Raw genomic sequence first — 20307 nt, 5'->3', positions numbered from 1 at the left:
GGTTTAGGTTAGACATTAGGAAAAATGTCCTAACTCCCAGGGTGGTTAAGCAGTGGAATAAATTACCTAGGGAAGTTGTGGAATCTCCATCTTTGGAGATTTTTAAGAGCAGGTTGGACAAACACCTGTCAGGGATGGTCTAGGTGATACTTAGTCCTGCCATGAGTGCCGGGGACTGGACTAGATGACCTCTTGAGGTCCCTTAGAGTTCTATGGTTCTATGTTGTGAGAATGTTTTGGTCAGAGTCTGATTTTTAACCTTTAACTTTCATGTGTTTTATTATAATCTAAAAATTCCTTGACCTCATCTCCTTTTTGTAAGAATTGTCATGCAAAACTATTGTAATTAGTTCTGAATGTGAACAGTAACAGCTCTCTAGTGCAGGGCCCGTCCCTTTTTTCTCATGTGAGATTTTTTCCTTTACACTAACTGCACAGAGGCTTAAGAAAGAGTTGTCTTCCTGATGTGTGTCTATACCCTGTGGTATTAGGATTCATGTGGATTACACTGTATGTAAGTGTCAAGTTTAAGTACTGACAGTTACTAATATATTAGTTGGAATTTGGAGATTTTGAGTCCAATGTTTTATAAGCAGGCAGGTGACGAAAAAGGCTGATTTTGCTGTATACTTACCAAGGGATAAAGTAAATGATTTGAAAAGGGTAAGATATGACTGTTATTCAAAGGCACTGTATTCCTCACAGGAATAGCTCCCTCATATCTCAGTTGTAACCCAAGGATCCTTTTCTCCTCTTTAACACTTTGTGTGTCGTGTACATCAGTCTCTTCTAGCTGAGAAGGAATGGAATGGGCTTCATGTGGACCCTGTTACTGCCACTCTATAATATGCTAGAGGGATCACTGATGAGCAGTATGAGCCATTTCTTCAAGGACTTCTAGAAGGTCTGCTCTTGAGACGGACTGGACACCGGTAGTGCCAAATGATTTTTCTCAACATCCTTCAGGATGAAGCTGTAAATGAAGAGCAAAAAAGCTAAAATCAGACATTGAATTCAAGTCTCCTGGACACTGTTACCACTCAGCTAGCAAACAGGCCGTGTTTTGAAGTCCTTTTTGTAAAATGGCCATCCTTGTAGGCTTCAGACTTGAAGTGGAGAAATAGGAACGGGCCAGTAAAAATCTACAGAGGTAGTGGAAAAACCACAAAGGACCAAACATCAAAATATTGCAAGAATAAAAAAAAAAAAAGCTGACAAGACTACAGGACAGCTGTGGAGGTTTAATTATATAAATGTATTTTTGACTGATATTAAAAGCTGGGTAAATTTTCATAAACTGTTTTTGTGGGTCTTGTGAGTTGTTCCACAGTCATCAAACAGCCAGAGGATTAAAAATAACATGAAGAGTTCAGTGGCCATTTTAGGATGCCCTATTTTCTCTTTTTTGATCACTGAGACACAGTATTCATTATAGGGATCCCACACTTCCCAAGAGCATGATAGTATCTTTAGATTCCAAAATAAACTGTATATTAAAGGCCTCCAAAACAGCTTTTAGTGTTGGTGCAACATCATCATCTATCGACATGCATATTTGTCCTCCAGGACAAACAGTTAAAAGTGGCAACCTAATGGACAGCATGACCGGTAGATGGCACTACTCAGTCAGACTAAAATTTCGGTCTTATGATAATGGGTTTGATTCTCTATCCCCCTACACATGCACAATTCCCTCTAATATCAATAATTTTTTTTCCTGAGAAAGGTCTTCATTACTGGGACCATCATGTATAAATATTTATTACCGTGTTACAAGTAGCCACTTGCAATTAAAAAGACATTAAAGCTGTCTTTTAAGCAGCTTTAAGAACTGAACATGCTGTACCTTTGTAGAAGTTGTATATTCTTATTATCAATGTGATTCTTATTTAGATTTATTGATATATTTTTAGAGTTTAAATTGACCTTGTTGCTAAAACATTTTCAGTATTTATAGCAGGTCTCCTGTAACTAGAACATGTGCTATGTAAATGGAAAGTGTATATGGAATTCTTACTGTAAAAACAACTCAGTGCTGGAAAGATAAATTTTAAAAGATAAATAAGTAATTTGGAATTAGGACCGCTTTCCCTGCGAGGATGTACAACTTTAACAGCATGTTTAATCTCTGCTGTAAAGGATTTGACAGTGTACTTTTAAGCAGCTTTAAGAACTGAACATGCTGTACCTTTGTAGAAGTTATATATTCTTATTATCAATGTGATTCTTATTTAGATTTATTGATATATTTTTAGAGTTTAAATTGACCTTGTTTTATCATTCCAAATCAATAAAACATTTTCAGTATTTATAGCAGGTCTCCTGTAACTAGAACATGTGCTATGTACATGGAAAGTGTATATGGAATTCTTATTGTAAAAACAACTCAGTGCTGGAAAGATAAATTTTAAAAGATAAATAAGTAATTTGGAATTAGGACCGCTTTCCCTGCGAGGATGTACAACTTTAACAGCATGTTTAATCTCTGCTGTAAAGGACTTGACAGTGTACTTTTAAGATTTCTTTCAGCTCTTGCGCTGTAAAATGCTATTGTAAGGAGTTTATAATTTTGGCAAATCCTTTTCTACAAAATCCATGCATACTCTTCTTGGTTGGACTAAACGTGGTGAATGTGCACTCGGATCACCTTCTTGTCCCTCCACAGGAGAGTCATCTCCACACATGTGCATCTTTCATCTGCCAAAATTCATCAGTCTTTTGACTCATGCCTTTGAAAAACTGCTCCATCGATAGCTCTTGATCTTTACCATAAATTTTGTTGAAAGAAATTGCAGATCCCTTCAAGAGGAACTATGGGCATATTTTATAATGTAAAATAAATTTGGTCATTTAAAAAGTAATCCTTTGAACATTATGAAAACTTTACACACATGCATGCGCGCACATACAGAAACAAATGATAGTTTCTTAAAACTTCTTCCAATTGCAAAGTCTCGTGTTCATTTTAACATCATACTTCAATTATTAAAGAAATATTTTGTGATCTGAACTGAGAATGTATGTATTCTCTTTGTATGGCATGCTTTACCCAATGGTTTAAAATACCATCTTCAGTGCCCTTGGATTCTATATTCTGTTCTATATGCCAGAACTTGGCTCATAATGTATTGCTTTATGGTTTTCATCTGCATGGATTTTGGATTTTTTATTACTTTTCTTTTCTTTTCTTTTTTTAAAAAAGGTTACTTTCCTTTTAAATAAATAAACCTATCTCTTTTAGTAGTATTTAAGGCTAAGTTCTGTAATCATCCTTCAGGCAAAATTCTAATTGAAGTCAATAGTAGTTTTGCCTGAGCATGACTAGACAATTTGACCCAAAATATACCAGTATTTTTTTCAGTTCACTTTTTTACCAGTGTCTTGGCTGATAATACTGTTGGCTGCTACCAGGAGGAAGATATAAGTTGGGTTAGCACTATAAGGCAGATTCCTGGTATCTGATTCCTCAGCATTTTGAGGAATATCACAAAGGTGATGCAGTTGGTAAGGAAGTTTTAGTCTGTGCTACTCTCAGCACATCATTTCATTCCTAACATTCATTGTAATAAGAAATGGAAACTGCAAGTGATGATGTCAGATGGGATGGTATGAAAGAAAGGGACATGGGTGGAACAGTGACAAAATAAATTGTAAACTCTCTGTTCTTCTGAGACCATTCTCTTTGGTTTATGTACAAAGGGCACACAGGGGATTGTACAAGGAAGGGAAAAAGAAGTGATACCATGAATGCCAAACACTTAATCCTTCTAGCCCAACCCTTCTGTTGTTGAGCTTTTAGCCTTTTGCTGCTAAATGCTGTAAGTAATAGTATGTTTGAGAACAAGTCCACACTCTGATACCGAACAACACCAATCAGGTATATAGAAGAATTATGCAAAAACTAGTATTAATGGAATGGCTTGAACATTATGCAGCTTTGCTTAGGCTTTGGACTGTACATTCTAGAAGGTGACATATCCAGCACAATTTAATTTGAACAAAGACAACTGTGGGGTGTGAACAGTGGCTAACATAAACTGAATAGGTGCAAATTGGAATTGCTGTAATTTAAATTGCAAGGATCATTTATATTTACATAATATGAGCTGGGTTTTTTTCAGCCAGAGAATCATTTTATAGAGCACTTTTTTTCTTAGCAAATTTTGTCAATCTGATCTTCAGAAATAGTTGTCTTGGTAACACATTCATTTTGCTTACATCTATAAAAAGGCAAGGTAGAAAACATTAATCTGGATAGCACAGTTTCTTAAATCTTAGTCTCCCATGACATGTATGTTTTATTTTGGTGTTGGATTACATTTTAATTATAGCTGCCAAATAATAGACACTTGTAATATGTATTGATGTGTAATATCTCTTATGCAGCTCATAGGCAGATGCACTATCCTCACTTATTCAGCATATAATTCACATGAGTTTTAATTATAAATTCTTCAGGGCAACAACTGCATTTTCCAAGGCAGCTGCAAAGTGGCATGCACATTAATAGTGCTATATGAGTATTAATAATCACTCTAAACAATGGATTGTGGAATAGAAAAGAAAAATAGTATGCCACCTTTGTGTTATCATCCTTTCATATTAATGGTTACTTTTTCCTAGACATGTCTCCACTGAATTCTTCAGCTAATTTAGCATTTGTGATTGTTCATATATATTTTATTCTGACCTTCATTAAGTTAGATTAAATATATGATGAGATTTTTTTTCCCTTCATGTGTTTATTGTGAGTTAAAAAACCCCACAATATCTGGTATTTTTCTTTCTTCCAGGGTAAACTAAATGCTATATCTGCAGGACATTATAATTGCTATTGAGATTTTAAATAGTAAAAAATCCCAAATCTTTAAACTGGTAAAGAATATGATGGAGAAATTGTTTGGGTAAATTTTCAAAGAATGAAACCCAGAGGGTATCTGCTTTAGAACACCAGGATAGGAGGAAAATAATAATAATCACAAAATTCCTGGACCAAGTTTTGGGATACTTTAGGCATATCATACAATCCTCACTGGTGATTCAAAGTAGCCAGATACAGTGATTGCAAATAAACACAGCCAAACATGCTGTATCAGCAGAAAGATTGTAGCTGGTGAAGAGGAAAGTAGACCCCACGTCTGTTTCTTTCTAATAGGGAGGGTGATTAAGTGATTAAAAGTGTATTAAAATAGGAATTTGGAACCTGTGACCACAAGCTTCTTGAATTAAACACAGTAAGAAATGCTGTAATAAAATTTAACATTACAGGAGTTTTAGAATTAATAAAAACAAGTTCAAGGGAAATTAAGAAATCTAATCAGTAAAGTGAAATCCCCCACTGCAGTAAGAAGTCAAGGAATCCTAAGAGACACCACAATTATGCCAAAACAGGCCACATTTCCATGTAAAAAGAATGAAAGAAATACAAAAAATGTCCAAGTGGCTTCATGAGGATCTGTTAAAAAGAGCCTTGAAAAGAAAAGGGAAACGGGAGGCAACCAAAACAGGAATTCTTAGAATCGACTAAATTGCCAGGGGAAAAAAATAATGGCAGAACAAAAGCAAAATGAATTAATTCTAGCAGAGGAGTTAAGGGGAAAATAAGAAGGGCTTCTATAAGTGTATCGAGGGAAAAAGAGAAAATAGGTCCATTAATAAGCACAGAAGATGAGATTAATGATGACTAAAGAATGGCTGGGAGCCCAATCCTAAGGTTCTTAAATAGGCAAAATCCTACTGGTTAAAGACTGAATAAAAACTGAGGGTCTTGCTTTCTCTCTCCTCACTGGCATGTGATGTGAAGTGCAGAATTGTTTATGAAATGTTTTTGTCATGTGGAGAGATGGAGGGCCTGGTGTGCTGGAGGACAGCTCTCAGAGCCTGTGGATCACCTGAGGTGCTGCTTTGCCATCTGGCTACAAGTGATTGTTGGAGAGGATGGCTTCTACAAGACCTTCTCTGCCCACAGTTGTTGCCTGAAGTCCTTTTAAAGCAGTGTTCTGCAGCATGATGAGGGAAACTGACACGGCCCTGCTTGCTTCTGAAGTGGCAAAAAAACCTTTCACCTTCCTTCCCTTCTTATTCCAGCATTCTCCCCACAGGTCCAGAGAGCTTGAACCCATAGGAGCTCTTGAGGGGTTTCCATGGGGGTTAGGGTAAAGAGGGAACATGCTGCAGAGGCAGAATTCTTCTCCTTCTACAAAGCTGGTTTATTTTGGGTAATTAACAGAGGTCTTAAAAATGAATTAGTTACATGCTTTTTCATGTGGCCCCAGTACCGGCTAGAATAATCTGAAGCCTGCCATAACTTGCGCCTCCTCCCGCCATAGACCCTATGGACATTGTGGGAGCTGGGAATCTCCAGGGCACGGGAACCAGCCCCAGTCATGCTTCCTTCTCCCTGACATGTCCCCTTCCTCTTTTAGCTTGCCTCCAACACACTCTGAGCACACCCTGGAATGCCCTGTGTGCAGGGGTCTTCTGTGGGTGCTGTATGTAGCTGACTCTATGCCCAGGAAGATAGAGCTGTGTGGGTCTGTTTCACTAGGGGAATTCACATGTGGCTGCATAGAGGCTCCTGCAGCTGCGCATGGGTAAGACACTTAACTTTACAAGTGGAAGGATACTACATAAAGATTTTGATTCTGTGTATGAAGAAACACAAATATTTGTTTTGTGGTTTTGGCTTTTGTAAACTCAGTTTACACTGTTTAGCAAACAATCTCTGGATGAGATTAATCTCTCTGCAGAGAGCTCGAACACTGCTTACTCCTTACTGATGAACTGCACACAGTGTACTGCACAACCGGATTGATGTATAGATGAGCTCTACGCTGACCCTGAATAGTTGGATATGAAGTTGCTTGTTGGGGATAGGCCAGGACTTCAGCACTATGGCTACTGGTCCTGGAGGAAACCTTAGCTAGGTAGATTTGTGATTGTGTGCCCAGTAGCTCAAAACTGCCACATAGGGTTTCTATGGATTGACTGTATTGCAGCTCATCCATGAATTCTGGTGATTTCCATGCCCCATGACAGAATTTCCCTGCAAAACCTGTCTCTGTAGGCTTTGTGTGAGGCATGGTGAACTTAACCCTCTGACCCCAACTTCACGTTGCACTATTGGTGGCCCTTTTGATCATGTGGCCCTTATCTGATCGAGAATTCAAAACCTACCATGTGAATTTACTTCATGAACTCGGCTAAAAATTTCATTGTCCAGACTGAGCAAAAGGATTCACTTCCAGGTTTTGCTGAGAGGTTCACAGGGCAGAAAATAATGAACATAAAACAAGCCATCTAGTTTTTGTATATGTACCCCAAAGCAAGTGACTATTGTGTGGTTCCTGGCTTTGGACTAATCCTGGACCTTTTTATTTGTGTATTTATTAATATGAGTAGAAGGACGTGATAATACTCTTTTGTTGAAATCCAATTTTAGAATTAAGTTCTATACAGTTTCTATTCATTTAGCGTGGCAGATATCGCTGTGCTTACCATTGTTTCCATCATATGTGGTCAATATATCCCCTGTATAACTGGACCTGCTCATTACTGGTAATTACTATTATTAGCATAACCTTCAACAACAATAAGTGCGGGTCTGTATAGTACAGAAAAACTGGTATAAGCAACCACCGTTATTAGGCAAAATCCTGAATTAAAAGACCACCAAAAACATCCCCAAATATGTTGATTACAATTCTGCCCCACCTTTAAAAGATCACCACCTCCACCACCATCCAATTTTGATGGTCCTTTGGGTGGTCACTATAAAATGAACTCTAGCTATGTAAAATGAACTCCAATAAAATATTTATTATCCCTTTGGAAAGTTTTACAGATTCAACTGGTTAATACTGGCATGTGCAAAACTATTGTGTGGCATTGCTCTCATGCCAGTACAAGCAGATAATAGCACAGATGTGCAAGGAAATATTTTATTGAACACTTCAGTATCAGTAGGATAGAGCTGGCATTGTATACAAACATTCTGTAGTGTTTTCTGGGATTATCTCTAAAGCGCTGGTTTTACAAGAGACTAGTCATATGACCGGCTTGTTGCCAGATATGAGAGGGGACTAGTTTTGTTGGTGAAACTGAGAGAAGGGGCATCAGCTGAGGAAAATATTCCAACTGTGTGGGCCTGTTAGTCCCTTTGAAGATTCCTCAATATTTGGAATGAAGTTGGACTCATCGTTGCCCTAGGAAAGGCCCTGGAACTTTCTTCCTCCCTCCCTTTCAGAAACTATGTTGCTGTTAGGCTGTTGTGGGAGTGAGGAAGATGCTGGTTTCCTTTCCCCTCCTGCTTCTTTTTGTTAGCAGGATGGAGCATTTCAATATTTTCAAGTTTCTGCTTGAGAAAAAAGGAGGGAAAAGGCAAGAGTGGCTGTAGAACCTCTCCCAAAACATAAATTGAGCTTAGGGCTGAAGAAGATGGTTGGGACAAAAGAACATAATGGGTTTAATGCTGATTGACTGGATTTGAGGCAAAAACAATTTAACTATTCATCCTTAGGTTAAAGTAATTGTTGAACTTGTGCAGTCTTGCCATCAACCTTTTATCTGGGGAAATTTAAAACTGTTGCTGACTCTCTAGAAAGTGTTGACTTAAATTTCACAGTACATTCTCTAAAGCAGTGTTTCTCAACCTGGGGTCGCGATTTATTTTATAATTATATGGTAAAAATGAAAGTAAACAAATTTTCAGTAATAGCGTGCTGTGACATTTTTGTATTTTTATGTCTGAATTTGTAAGCTAGTAGTTTTTAAGTGAGATGAAATTTGGGGTACGCAAGACAAATCAGACTCCTGAAAGGGGCATGGTAGTCTGAGAACCACTGTTCTAAAGAATGGGTAGACAGTTTGGCTTCACCTAGCTTTGCTTTATGTAATTTTTAGCCATCTAGTAGTGTCAGTTATAGAACTGTTCTGTGTGCTGGGCAAGCAGAACATTATTCCTCTCCCATTACCTCCCATTGTGTTGATCTGTATTGATTTGAGAGATTTGATTGATTATCCAATCCCTTATTATATCTTTAGTGTAACAAAGATCATTTTGTTCTTATACTATGAATGCAGCATGAGAGAGTTGAATTGTACATATTAGGTGATTTAATAAGACATTGCTTTTATATTTTATAGGCCCATTTTTCAGTCAGTTTCCAGCCACCACCCCTCTTTTCTGAATGGAGTTTTCAACTCAAAAGTCTCCATGTATGTATACAAATAAGAAAAGTGTTTAATTACCTGATCAGTGCACTCAGATTTATGTGTTTTCTTTACATGGTCTTGTAAGAGCTTTCGCTATAGACTGGTGTTCATAAGATATGGGACTGATTTGTGGTTCTGCCGTAGACTTTCTATGTGACCATTCCCAAATCACTTAGGGACAGATTTTCAAAAGTGCTCAGCATTGGCCTAACTGTGCTTCTATTGAAATTGATCGTAAAATTCCCATGGACTCCAATAAGAGCAGTATTAGACCAAAGCTGACTGCTTTGGAAAATTGAACCCTTAAGCTCTTTGTGCCCAGGGGTATGTCTACACTGCAAATAAAAACTTGCAGCTGACCCAGCTGACTCGTGCTCATGGAGCTTACGCTAAAAAGCTGTTTAGCTGCGGTGTAGACGTTCAGGCTCTGTCTGCAGCTCAGGTTCTGGGATCCTCCCATGTTGTGTGCACTGCTACTAAACAGCCCCTTAGCCTGAGCACAGTGAGCCTGAGTCAGCTGGCATGGGCCAGCTGTGGGTGTGTAATTGCAGCGTAGACATGCCCTCAGTTCCCCATTTGTAAAAGGAGATTATTAATACTTCTGTTCTTCACTAGGAAGTTGTGGAGCTAAATTAATTTTTATGTGGTGCTCATAGAACCATATGCTATAGAAAGAGCTGCACATAAGTAAATAAATTTGTATGCTGCATACAGTAGTGGGTAAAATGTGGTTGGTTCAGTAAATTTAGTTCTATTTGTCTTTGAAAGAATCTTTTTTTAAGAAGACAGTTATTTGTACACTCTCATCTGTATTTCTAGATTCACAAAAGAGGTGAGTGATTAGTTAAAACAAGTCAGAGTCCCTGATTTATTATTCCAGAGGCTTTAGTCCAATTTTTTTTAGCATAAATAGATACATTATTTAACAATTTAGGGCATACAAATGGATATATTGTAAGAAAAGCTCCCCCATAATGAGAAATGACTTTTGTGGATTTTTGTAATTAGCCAAAAAATTATGTCTTTAAAAATGAGTTTCTAAGATATTTGCTGTCCAATTTCAATGCCATCAGTCATCTGAATTTGTTTTATTTAGAGATACTGACTGGCACACTAAAGGAAAAAAATAGATAATTTGCCAAAGGCAGATGTTTGAAAACTGCAAACTCATATCGATGACCCATAAATCTTACTAACTCCTATTTACAGTGGAACTTTTCAAATTGGAATTGACTTTAGATATGGCTAATGGTGAAATACATCTCAAATAGAAAAAAATAAACCAATGAATGAAGAAGGGAATAAACCAAATGTTTTATCACTAGTGGCATAAGAGGTGTTTTTTGAGTGAACACCAACCTATAACAGTGTATGAAATTCAAAGATGGGTGTACTAGGATCACCAGCCAGCTCTAGGAGCAAGGGCCTCAAGGCAAAAGCTTTGAAGTATGGAATGAAATCTTGTTTTATCATTGTCATTCTGAAAAGGGTGTACATCCCTTACATCAGTACTGTTTGTAGCTGATTCTTAGTGGCACCTGAGGAGCACAATGCTGTTCAGTGGTAGGAAGCAAGAGAGAGGCACTTGAACAAACTGTTCCAAGAGTCACTTTTCATACCCAGCCAAAAAGGGATTATAATAATACAAGATAACAATATAAAAATTTTAGTAATCCTATTTGTTTCTAGTATTAATAATTCTTTTCAAATTGATTCTTCTGTAATAATAATAAACTTTGGAAAGATTCCAAACCTTTTCTGATAGGGAGGGAGAGAAGCAAGATAGGAAATTGCTTCTATATAGTAGAAATATTTCTTTTTTATTTTTCCCCAACCCCCCAGGTTGCTAGTTGCAAATGAGCCAGTCTTGGTCTCTTGAACTCGCATACTCACTAAAGGAAAGAGATGCTCAGTTGGTATCATGCCCTAGGAAATAGGTTACAGCTGTACAAGTTTATAAAACTGTGGGAAGGAGACTAAAGAAACATTGTCTATCAGGTGTCCTTACAAAGAATTTTAGTGGTTTTTCTAACACCTCCAAACGTACCATGATCAACAGGCCAATGGGACTCCTGACATGGTTGAGGACACCTCATACTGTACATGTCTAAAATTTGTAGCAGAAAGTTGTTGTTTTTCTCTTATCCAGTATCTGCTGTGATGCAAAGTCAGTGCCTAAGATCTTGACTGCTTTAACTAATGTTGTCTGAAAATAAATAATGAATTAAAGCCACATTTCTAGGGAAAAGATCCCAGTGAGCAACAAAGGATGTAAAGTAATATACTATGCAATTATGACTGAAGCTGTCACAGGGTTCATGGTGCAATCCAGACCAGTGGGGTGCCTTACAGTGCTTTGTTGCTGTAGCTCCCAGCCTGGGATGTTCCCAGCTAGCCTACAAACATGCAGGTCACACCCTGGATGTCTGTGTACTAGCCAGCTCTGTTCTCTTGTGTCTGTCTCGTAATGGTTGCCAAAGATGGCTTCTGTCTTTGCTTATATCTTCCAAAGTTCAATGAGCTTGTTTCAAGGACCATGATGACCTCATGCTGTTCTTCCCTTCCTGTGGTCTTCCTACCCACTTGCTTATTTCAATGTAAATGGGGCTTCCATTGCTTTTGGTCACATCTTGCTTAATTTCTTTGGAGACAGATAGGCAGCTGCCTTCTCACCTGTCTGGGAGGAAACCTGTTTCTCCCTGTTTGGCAACAGGCTTTAAAGCATAATATCAACGAGTATCCATACTTCCTTATGTAGTGTTAATATATACATTTCACAATGATATTAATCACCAGGGTATCATAGGCTTTCATAAAATACCTCACTCTATACATTTTTATAACACAGTAATATTGTATACAATTAGTTGATCCAATTGCTTGTCACTTGAGGTTCAGACCCCATCTTTATAGACCAGTAAACATTTTGCAATATAGTCTTTGAAAGTAAAACCCAGATCAAGCTTCTCTCTCCTGCTGGGTGTAGATGACATGCTGTCTCTTCCTCCACTTTGTTAGCTTGATATATTTGTTTGCCTAATATATAAATGGACCTTCATTGGGTCTGCCTGAAGATCAGGTTGATCAAGGAAGCAATACACATTCCTTTGTCTAGGGCAGACCTGTTTACCAACTCCCCCTGACATGCCTAGTTTAAACACATTTTAGTCTTAATTTCAGCATATATCCATAACTCTTAATAGGCACCCCATGCATACATCACTCAGGAATATTAATAATCAATGAGTTATTAGTTTTCCAATGACATATTACATGACACCTTTGAGATATAGATTACAACTGCCATGAGTTGCGGTACACTGACTTGGTCAGGCCAGCTGAAACTCATTACTTGTTACTAGTGAGCCCCTTGTCTTCTGGGACTGGTATGCTCTTAGGGTCACACCGTCCCCCTTAAAAAAGTGCAGAGGGTTAGCCACCATATTTTCTTTCCCTTTTATAAGAAACCTGTTTTGTCACCTTTGTCTCTATACAGTCTCTCTATACAGTCTCTAGGACATAATATCAGAAAGTTTCCATAATTTCACCTACAGACTTGTTGCACACATTTCAGAGTGACGTTCATGACCAGAGTAGTGTTAAATTTCAAATGATCTATTAGATGTCACTTTTAAAATAAATATCATGACCCCAGTGTGTGAGGTGTAATGAGTATGTCAGGCCTGTCAAGAATTGCTGACACAGAGTAGTGAACCACAAATGGGTCTCAGTGTCACAGTTGCCCATTTAAGGCAATTGTCTGAGTAATTCATTGTAAACAGTATGGTGACTTGGTGGCTGGTGTGAGACAGACAGCCATCACGTGATGTGGGAAAAGTGCATTCAGAGATATTTACTTCAGCTAATACCATCACTGTATAAATGGCAGATTTTCCAATTTATGAAGAATAGGCCCTGTTTTAGCAATAAATTATATCATTGTCTGTATTATCTGTTCAACATGATCATTTAGCACACCAGTAGTCTTAAAACATTTCCTTCAAATGTGCATATTAATATATTTAGATATCGGCATCTCTGTTACTATTGCTATTTTTAGATGTAACAACCTCACATTGATACAAACTGTCGCTCTTTCTGGAGGCAGGCTGTATAAGCTGTTGATTTCCAGGTCACATTTAGAATATTCATTTGGATGTTCATCCAGGAAATAAACATATGGGGAGATTGTTGAGGTGCTGGCAAGGTGGCTTTCTCATTCTTTTGTAAAGGAAAAATAGTGCTGAGTACATGGGGTGTTGGAGAGGTTTGATTCTTCAAGGGTAGCTTTTAGGAAATGTGTTATGGTTCTGAAAATGAAAATTAGAACTGTGGCCCACAGACAGCACCATTGTGGAGAAACAGTCTGACTTTCAGGAAACTTGTGTTGTAGATCAGATCTTCATCTTCAAAAACTCCTTTAAAAAGGATGAGATGGCAAAGATGTCCTATGAGAGAGTGTCTTTTGTAGGCATCTAACCTAAAGGCTCAAATTAGGAGTTGGAATTGGTGATTTAGGGATAGAAGAAGCTTTTTATGTACTACTGTAGAAATATACAAGATGCACTTTGATAATATAAGGTTTAGCATAGTATTCACGCCTCTGGTTTTCCTTTGTTCTAAAGAACAAGCATAAATCTTAATCTGAGTTTCCTCTTTAGATGGTTCTTTGTAGGATTGCCTCCTACAAGATCTCCTGTCTCACTCTGAGAGCCTTCTCTGGCCTTAGACACTTTCACTCTTTTATCTTTCTGAAATAGAGAGAAGATATTCTGGCTCCTAGATGAGCAGTAGATTAGACCAGTGGCTCTCAAGCTTTCCTGACTACTGTACCCCATTAAGGAGTCTGATTTGTCTTATGTACCCCCAAGTTTCACCTCACTTAAACTATTTGCTTACAAAATCAAATATAAAAATACAAAAGTGCCACAGCACACTGTTACTGGAAATTTTCTTACTTTCTCCTTTTTACCATATAATAAAATTAATCAATTGGAATATAAATATTGTATTTATATTTCAGTGTATAGTATATAGAGTAATATAAACAAGTCATTGCCTGTGTGACATTTTAGTTTGTACTGACTTTGCTAGTGCTTTGTATGTAGCCGGTTGTAAAACAAGGCAAATATCTAGATGAATTGATGTACCCCTGGTATACCTCCTCTGCATACCCTGAGGGATATGCGTACTCCTGGTTTAGAACTACTAGATTAGAGCAAAGTCTACATAATGGGTCCTAGACCCAGACCCAGATGCGACCATTGGTCCAATTCCATTGTCCTGTAACTGATGCTTCAAAGGAATGCAAAATTTCCATATCCCAACTATGCAATGGTGTACATGAAGGATTTTTTTCCTTCCTGACTCCTGCAGGATATCAGTTTGTTTGATGTAGCCCACGAAAGCTTATGCTCAAATACATGTGTTAGTCTCTAAGGTGCCACAAGTACTCCTGTTCTTTTTGTGGATACAGACTAACACGGCTGCTACTCTGAAACCAGTTTGTTTTGAAGCATTTTCATTATAATCTTATGTATAAATACAGATGTTGTTAATGGTCATAAAAGTGTCCAGCCCTTTTCTTATATATTGCTACATTGACACCTCCTTCAGCACTGATTTCCACAGGTTTACTATATACCATGTGAAGTAACACATGCTTTTATTTCTAAATATACTGTACATCTGTTTGATCAAGATTTCGTATTATGAGACCAGGTAAAAAGGAGGTACTGCTCAGTTTTCATTATGCCCATTATATTTTTGAATACCGCTAACAAGTTCTACATTTTTTTTTCTTGTGAGTTAAATAATTATTTTTTCAATGGCTCATCATACAGGTACCTTAAAATGACTAGTGGAACTCTGGAACTGTTGATTAGAGCCCTCAGTAAGTTAATCCTCAGAACAAGCCATACCCCACAGTAGCCCAGCAGGTCACCATGGTTCTTTTAACTGCAAAAGATGAAGAAGGTAGTAATATGGAGAGCTTAGAACACACAATCTGCTCATCCACAGTTTGTCAATAGCCAAAAGCCCACCAGCAGACATATGGTAGAACAATAAAGGAAGTTTTAAGATGTTTCTTTTCAGACATAATTGCATAGGTCAGATTATGGTCAGTAGAACTCTTTCATGCAATGGCCTTAGAGTGACATACAAAATAAATAAACAAATAAGTACTCAGATCCAATCTTCATCTTTGAATTCCTTACAGAAAAAAATGAAATCACTCTGTGCCTCACTGAGACAAAGGTAAGGGCACCAGAACATCGAACAACCCCTATACAATCAGATTTACTAGAATTTGAACCATTTACTAAAATGCTAATACTTGAGACCCTCCAGTCCACTAACTGTAAACCTAACCTTTGCCTCCCTCACTGAAACATAGCAAAGGACACCTAGCCTCCTACTGAGATCATCAAGACCTCTTCAAAGAAGGTGAATTATTAGGCACCCCAAAGAAAGCAGTAGCCTAGCCAGCCCAGAGGAAATGTACACTTAACTGCACTGGCCTTTTTGATATTTTCTTTTCAAAGTTATTGAGAAGGTGGTGGCATCAAAGCTCCTTCAGTATATACCCCCTTCCATCTGCAAGGGTCTTTCACACTCAGGTTCAGAGCAAGACACACCAAGGAATAGCCAGCTGGCATTGATGACTTTCTTATAGCCTTGGATAGGAAGTGTAATTTATATTCATGTTGTTAGATCTCTCTGCAGCCTTGTATATTTGATAATATGATACTGATAACATGTGTCGGAGAAAAACACAGTTCTCACTTTTTGTTTGGGTACAGCAAGTCAGATGCTTTATTTCTCTCACAATTGCACAGAGGGAGAGAGCTAAGCAGGTCTCTCTACAGGTAAACAATTACAGCAAACATTTATACCTTTCATTACAGACAATAACAAGCAACAGCTGCATTTTGTTTATACATAGGCCATCTTGATATCTTATTTTTCTCACTTGTTTTGACTCTAGCCTACATACAATATTTTCTACACATTATCTACACAAGGTCGCAACAACTTCTCACACAGTTCTTTCCCACTCGCCTCACACAATCCTCGCTTCTACAAATCTTGCGTTATTAGGGTTACAGTTAGCCTGACTCTTGCTAACGAACTGTCATGCATTGCAGTTCCTTCCTGTCAGTTCTTTCTCTGCTTCCACACATGTAAACAAAATCTTGCGAGGGTAAATGGGGCAATACTCCCTTAGAGTCCCTCATTCTTGTGAGGCAGATCCCAAAGAAGTCCTAGTCAGCACCATCTCCTTTACACTCAGGCCTCTATCACATCAAGTCCTGCAAGGCTCAGGATTCTCTTCTCTTTAAAATCCTGTCCAAGACAGTTCAAGAGAATAAGATGCCATGGACTCTCATGCCAACAATATGGATGACACTCAAATGTAGATCTCTTCCATTAGGTCATCTTTGCAGTCATCAAGATGTCTAAATACCTCAGAGAAGCAGAAGGATGCAGTTGTCTCAGATTCAACCCCCAAAAGACAGAAATGACGGTGGTGAGATGGGAAAATATTTAGAGGAACTTGTTTATTCTTTAACCTCACCAGACATCAGACCACAAAATGTCAAAGTGGAGCCTTGGACTCCTGGTGGACTCACCAATGATCCTGGGCATGAGGAATGTCTTCCACCATCTTCAGCTAACCAGGAAGCTACACCGCTTATTCAGAAGACCTGGCTATTACGATCCATACAACTTTTTACACCTGGTTTCACTACTGCAACTCACAGTACCTGGGTCTGAATGCAACCACCACAAGAAAGTATTTGACACCAGGCTTCCTAAACAACAAAGAACGATGCAGATGTAACCCACAGACACATCAAGATGCTTCAAATAGAATTCAAAGTCCTGGCTCTGAACTGTGTAGATCAAAATGGATTGGGACTTGAGTACCTCAGGGAGCGCCTCATTCTCCTCAGCCCTTCAAGACAACAGTACTCCTAAGAGATGGTGATGCTGGAGAGACCCAGGTTTACACTGTTTGGATTTGAGACAGAATGACCTCTAGCTAGACACCATCTTTCCAGATTTCAGAAGCAGTTGCTCTCTCAAACTCTGTACTCAGATAAGTGCACACAACTCTCACCAAAGTAAAATTTATAAATATCTGAGTACAGAATTTGCCCTTTGATGGATAAATTTTAGCTCCATGACTTGTTTCTTGGAGACTTCTATCTTTCTCAAAGCCATTCCCTGCTTTCTCATAAAATGTGCCTCTGCAATAGGAATTCTGTCACTGATTTCTATAGTAAGGCCTGTAAAATTAATTTTGGTCATTGATGTTTGCTGTGAATTGTACATTCATGGTCTGGAAAGACTCCAGTAGGGATGAATGTTGTTACAACTCTTGTCCTTTGTATATTTCAAGATGACCTGCTTGAATGAAGGCAGAATTCACCTCTAAAAATAAGTGATGTCCATGTAATGTAAACCAAAGCTGACTTTAAAATCACTGTATGATCAAAACCACAATTTTTGAGAACTCCAAATCAATTTTTGTGCCCAGGTAACTGAAAATATTTCTACCAATTAAAAGTTAAATTGTTTTGACCAAGTACTTAAATAGTTTCCTGATGATTCCAACAATAAGAGAAATCTAATTTTCCATCTTTGGTTGAGTCTTATAAAATCTTTTGACTATTTTGTTTTTGTTGTTTTTAACAGAACCCTAACAAGCAGACAAACAGAAAAAGATTGCCAGATATCCAAAACTATGACTTAAAACATTATTCAGGTGAAAGTTGCCAAGCAGTCATGTTTCAGGTAGAATTCTTGGCTTTAACCTTTGAGCACATATAGTTAATGAAACATTGGTGCAGACAACTAAAATAGCAGATTTTGTTAAATAGAGTTAGATACACCAGATGGAAGCCGATGATAAGGATGACATTTGAACAGACGAATCCCCTGCCTTTTCAAGCTGAAATTCCAGCTGAGGGGAGTTCTCAACATGTGGCCCTAGAAAGATTGCTGGAAAAGATTTTCAAGATATAATGTCAGGGAAATGACCACCCATACAAACTGACTGTCGCACTTCATCTGAATACTTTACTGAAAACAAACAAACTGGAATCTTAGAGCTTTGATTTGTGGTCTAATATTCAAATGTAATTGTAATATTTAGTTTCTTCTAGATTACTGATATCTTGCAGCCCTCTAAGAGAATGATGAAGCCAGCTGGTTTATAGTAGAATATTATGGTCCAAGACTAAGATACAGGTGAGAATAAAAGAAGAACTATACTCTCCAATATGAATAATAGCAAAAAAATGTGCCCTTATCGGTCTTATTTTTGCGCGTTGTCATGACTAAATTACACCTGAGTAGTTACCTTTTATTGTCTTTGAAAAATGACTCTTTTGTTCAAGGCTTCTGCTTCTACGTCCTACTTGGTCTTTTTCAGACTGTGCTGTCCTGGTGAAAATTAGTCACTTGGAGCTACGTTGTGAAACCCTGTCACAGGCATAGCTGGTCCTTTTAAGAGGAGTTGAGCTCAGCTGTGCCACGCCATGCTATGCCATTCCCCAAATGATTCTGATCCTCTAGGAAACAGGTTGCTCAGTTCAATGATCAGACCCAGCTGGGGAAGAGTTAAGAGACTTCCATAAAGGACTGAGAGAGCTCAGTTTGGGAGGAGAGCTACAAGAGGGAGGTTGTGTCCTGTGACTGGCTCTAAAGGGAAGGAGTGACAGTGGAGAAGGAGGTTCATGTGACAGGTCTGGGAAAAGGCCCCCCACAGGCAGATGGCCTGGTGGTAGAGTGGAATAAGGATCCAGTCTGGGGGAAGGACTCCAAGGGAGAAGCCTTGAAGGTCAGCAGCTTAGGCAGGAGCTGCACCTCCAGTGAAAAAGGCTGGAAGGTCATCACTCACTTAGAGAACTGGATAGAGGGCAGAAGAGCCTTTTGTTTTTTGCTGTTTGGACTGGAGATTGCTCCTTGACAGGGCCTTCAAGAGAGAAGGTAGGCCTGTTGCAGGACTATTATTGGCCTAGGATGGAAACAGAGTCAGAGCCATTTCTGCGTTGTGCCACAGTGGGCTACAAGGAGGTCATGATGCTACAACTTCTTACTCACTTTGGTAAGCAATCACTCACATGAGTAGTCACTTGAAATCAATGGCACTACTCATGTGAGTGACTACCCCTAATCTGGGCCTGTGTGTTCATTTCATAATAGTTTGCTTCGTTTTTTTGAACACTTGCTTAACGCACATCCAGAATTGCTACTGTTTTAAAAGATCTCAAAATAGACACTATCACCTGCATTGTCCTTCTCCCAACCCCTTTTATGCTTACAAGATTATGTAAGAATTTCTCTAACATTACATTACTTGCCTAGACACTTCTCTGGTTAGTGTATATTTTTTTATTAAAATTTCTTTGGCGCTAATGTTGCCACCCTTATTCTGAGTAGTGTCTTATTCCACGCTTATTCCCATTGTAGTCACTAGGACTAGTGCAGTGTTTCTCAAATGCAGCTACCGTGGCCACATGCAGCTACCAGAGGCTTTTTTTGCGGCCACAGCCTCCTGGGCAGTGATGGGTGGGAGCAGTGGCCCCTCCCCTGGGGCTGCCAGCAGGGGTCGGGCTGTGCCCTCCTGTGCAGCCACAAATGCCAGAGGAGCAGGCAGCTGGTGTGAGTTCCCCAGTTTCCCTGGGGTGGTGGGGCTCGGGCTTCCAGATTCAGCCCTCGGGTGGCAGACGCCAGGCTCTGGCCACAGGGCTTCAGGCTCTATCCCTCAGCTGGGGGGCTTTGGGCTCCAGCCCCAGGCTCCCCCCCAATCGCCCCTGGTCCCCACTGCCTCCCTACCCACCTCTCCATCCCTGGTTTGTTGGGGCTGCACAAGTCTGCTGTGAAAAGAGATATTTGAATGTTTGTTAATACTGTATCACTTTTCACTGCCTCCCAGCTAGCTAGCAAGTCTGCTGTGAAAAATTATACATACAAATATACATATATCAGTTTTCGCAGCAGCAGCCTTACTTGCTAGCAAGTCTAAAAAAAGCAGCTAAAAAGCAAAAGAAACAACAAAATAGAAAAGAATGTGCGAAGTAC

At 38.8% G+C, this 20307-nt stretch overlaps 1 protein-coding gene across 28 annotated transcripts in view; it reads left to right on the top strand.

Annotated features, from left to right (window-relative positions):
• The window catches only part of GPM6A (glycoprotein M6A), a 335818-nt gene that overhangs the window by 195323 nt on the left and 120188 nt on the right, over nt 1-20307 (top strand). For 2 of the 28 annotated variants that reach the window (XM_065596658.1, XM_065596657.1), the window contains one exon: nt 9145-9216. The exons of 25 other annotated variants lie outside the window; for them this stretch is intronic. In XM_065596658.1, the coding sequence (XP_065452730.1) occupies nt 9189-9216 (28 nt within the window). In that variant the 5' untranslated portion in view covers nt 9145-9188. Of the gene's footprint in view, nt 1-9144; nt 9217-18376; nt 18472-20307 lie in introns of those variants that run through there. One more of the 28 variants, XM_065596677.1, reaches the window with a different exon arrangement.

This window comes from Chrysemys picta, chromosome 5 (assembly GCF_011386835.1).
Source record: "Chrysemys picta bellii isolate R12L10 chromosome 5, ASM1138683v2, whole genome shotgun sequence".
Taxonomy (NCBI): Eukaryota; Metazoa; Chordata; order Testudines; family Emydidae; genus Chrysemys; species Chrysemys picta.
Note: the sequence above shows the minus strand (reverse complement) of the source record. Positions and strands in the feature narration are given on the sequence as shown.